We start from the raw sequence: 2,477 nt of genomic DNA, 5'->3' as shown, positions 1-2,477 counted from the left end.
ATACATCTTCAGTACTGTTAAGAGATTTCACTATAATTCACAAACTGAGCACATAATTTCCTCATTGCTACCTTCATATCTTTATTCCTAAAAGTATAAATGACTGGATTTAGAAAAGGAGTGATAACTGCATCAAAGAGGGCAAGGAATTTATCTAGATGTGATATGGGAAATGGCAATATATAGAAAAAGATAAGAGGCCCGAAGAATAAAACAACCACGGTGACATGAGCTGACAGAGTGGAGAGGGCCTTGGATATGCTCCCTGGAGATTTTTTCTGAACAGTCACCAAAATAAAGATGTAAGAGATGATCAGAATTAAAAAGGACAATACAGAAATAAAGCCACTATTGGCAGTGACCATGAATCCCAATGTATAAGTCTCTGTGCAAGCAAGTTTGATAAATCGAGGCAGGTCACAAAAAAAGCTATCCACTTCATTGGGACCACAGAAGGGCAAGTCTACAACAAAAGCCAACTGAGTCACTGAATGAATAATACCTATAATCCAGGAAGTGGCCAAAAACAAAATGCACATTCTTGGGCTCATGATGGTCAGGTAGTGGAGGGGCTTACATATGGCCACATACCTATCAAAGGCCATGGCGATGAGCAGCACCATCTCAGTGCCACCAATTGCATGGATAAAGAAGATTTGAACTATGCAACCTCCAAAAGAGATGGTTTTGTGCTTTCTGAAAAGATCATAAATCATCTTGGGAGTTGTGGAGGAACAAAATATCACATCGATGATGGAAAGGTTGGCCAGTAGAAAATACATGGGGGACTTTAAACGAGGATCAGAGATCACTGTTAGCACAATAAGGAGGTTCCCCATGAGGCTTGCCACATAAAACACAGAGGAAGAAAGGAAGAGGAGGAGCTGGATCTCCCATGAGTTGGAAAGTCCCACGAACACAAACTCAGATACCACAGAGTGATTCACTTCATCCATTGCCTCTGACGCCAGGACAAGTCTCATGCTACCTGAAAGAGGGAAGTAAGCAGGAGCTGATTTAGGAGAAATGGCACTGATCTTAACTATGGACAACTTAATAGTTACAGAAAACTAGACAAAGGCTGGTATATTACTTTGGAGACTGTTTCCATCATAAAGCAATATATAATCCTGTTATTAACTTCCATTGCTAAAATGTATTATAGAAAATAAGTCTTCTAATTATTTGGATGGCTAACTGTTGTTAGGCATCATTATTGCATAGTCATATCTCATTTGTGGCTATAAGTTACAAGGCTATTTACAAATTATTTAGACATGTGAAATTATTAAATGACAGTGGATTTCATAATTTGGACATCTCTCAGTATTGATACCATATCTATGATCATATTGGCAAGTTCTTTCAAAATCCATGTAAGCATTTTTTAAGGCCTGAGATGTGAATTTCTCATATCTGTAAAAAATAATTAGGAAAACAAGATGAGTTATTTGCAGGAAGAAGGAAACATAGGAATAGAGGATGTCAGAGCATGGCACTCATTATCCCATAGGAGGAGGACAGGTGCTAGATTATGGATTCTATAGAAGAGATTCCAATTGGAAAGAGGAGGAAAAGTGGTGGAACTAGAATGATAGTGATGGGTCATAAATCCCAAGTACAAGAGAAAGAGTAAGAGTACAAAAATGAAAAATTATGTAAAAAAAATAAAATTTTAAAAAAGAGTGCAAATAGCAGATGCTTTGCTTGTAATTCTGTTACCTGTATGTAAAAGTAAATAACCTCGTTAATAATCAAATAAATATATATTAAAATAGCAAAACAGCAGTATTTTCTCTTCAGACTGGTAGAAATTTGAACATTTGACAAAATTTAGAGTTTGAGGTAAAATGGGGAAACAGTCTCATAAGTAGTGGGGAAAGACTATAGTGATAAGACATTTACCAATTGGACAGCACTTTCCAAAAGTATATGATCACATACTTTCCATCACTTATTCTACTTATAGAAAAAAATTTAGTTAAATGCTTTGTACTTCTGAAAAAATTGGAAAATAAAAGATATAGAGATATTTACTAGATTATTTTTCATGAGAGAAAAAAACCCAAAATAACTAAAATGTATAGAAATAGGAGGGAGGCTAGGTTAAAAAATTTCTATTAAATTTCTTCCACTTAATACTATGCTACCATTTACACTGATAAGGTATATCTAGCGATAGCTACACAGAATATATAGAGAATTCACTCATCCATTCCTATAAAAATGTGTATTTTTAAAAAAATACATATATAAAATTATATTAACAAAGCTAAATGCAATAAAAATGCCTAGGTTGATGCATACACACACATGCAAATACACACACCCATTAACAACAATTATCTCTAAGGAGTGGGGGTGCACAAACAAATTTTTAGAATTTTTGTTCATTGTAGTGTCAGTGTCATTCACATTCATAAAAAGCAACTAGGCTTGTAATCAGTTTGTTCCTTTCACAAGCATTATCATTAGCA

The 2,477-nt window shown here is 34.8% G+C and overlaps 1 protein-coding gene across 1 annotated transcript; it reads right to left on the bottom strand.

The window, feature by feature from the left end:
- Positions 1–970, bottom strand: LOC119238168 (olfactory receptor 4F6). Its single transcript, XM_037501876.1, has one exon. The coding sequence runs from the start codon at positions 954–956 to the stop codon at positions 18–20; it is 939 nt and encodes a 312-aa protein (XP_037357773.1). The 5' UTR covers positions 957–970; the 3' UTR covers positions 1–17.
- Positions 971–2,477: the final 1,507 nt, after the last annotated feature.

The sequence above is a fragment of the Talpa occidentalis genome, unplaced genomic scaffold (genome assembly GCF_014898055.3).
Source record: "Talpa occidentalis isolate TD23 unplaced genomic scaffold, MPIMG_talOcc4v2.1 talOcc4.11, whole genome shotgun sequence".
NCBI lineage: Eukaryota > Metazoa > Chordata > Mammalia > Eulipotyphla > Talpidae > Talpa > Talpa occidentalis.
The sequence above is the reverse complement of the archived record's forward strand: the minus strand, read 5'-3'. Positions and strand labels throughout refer to the sequence as shown.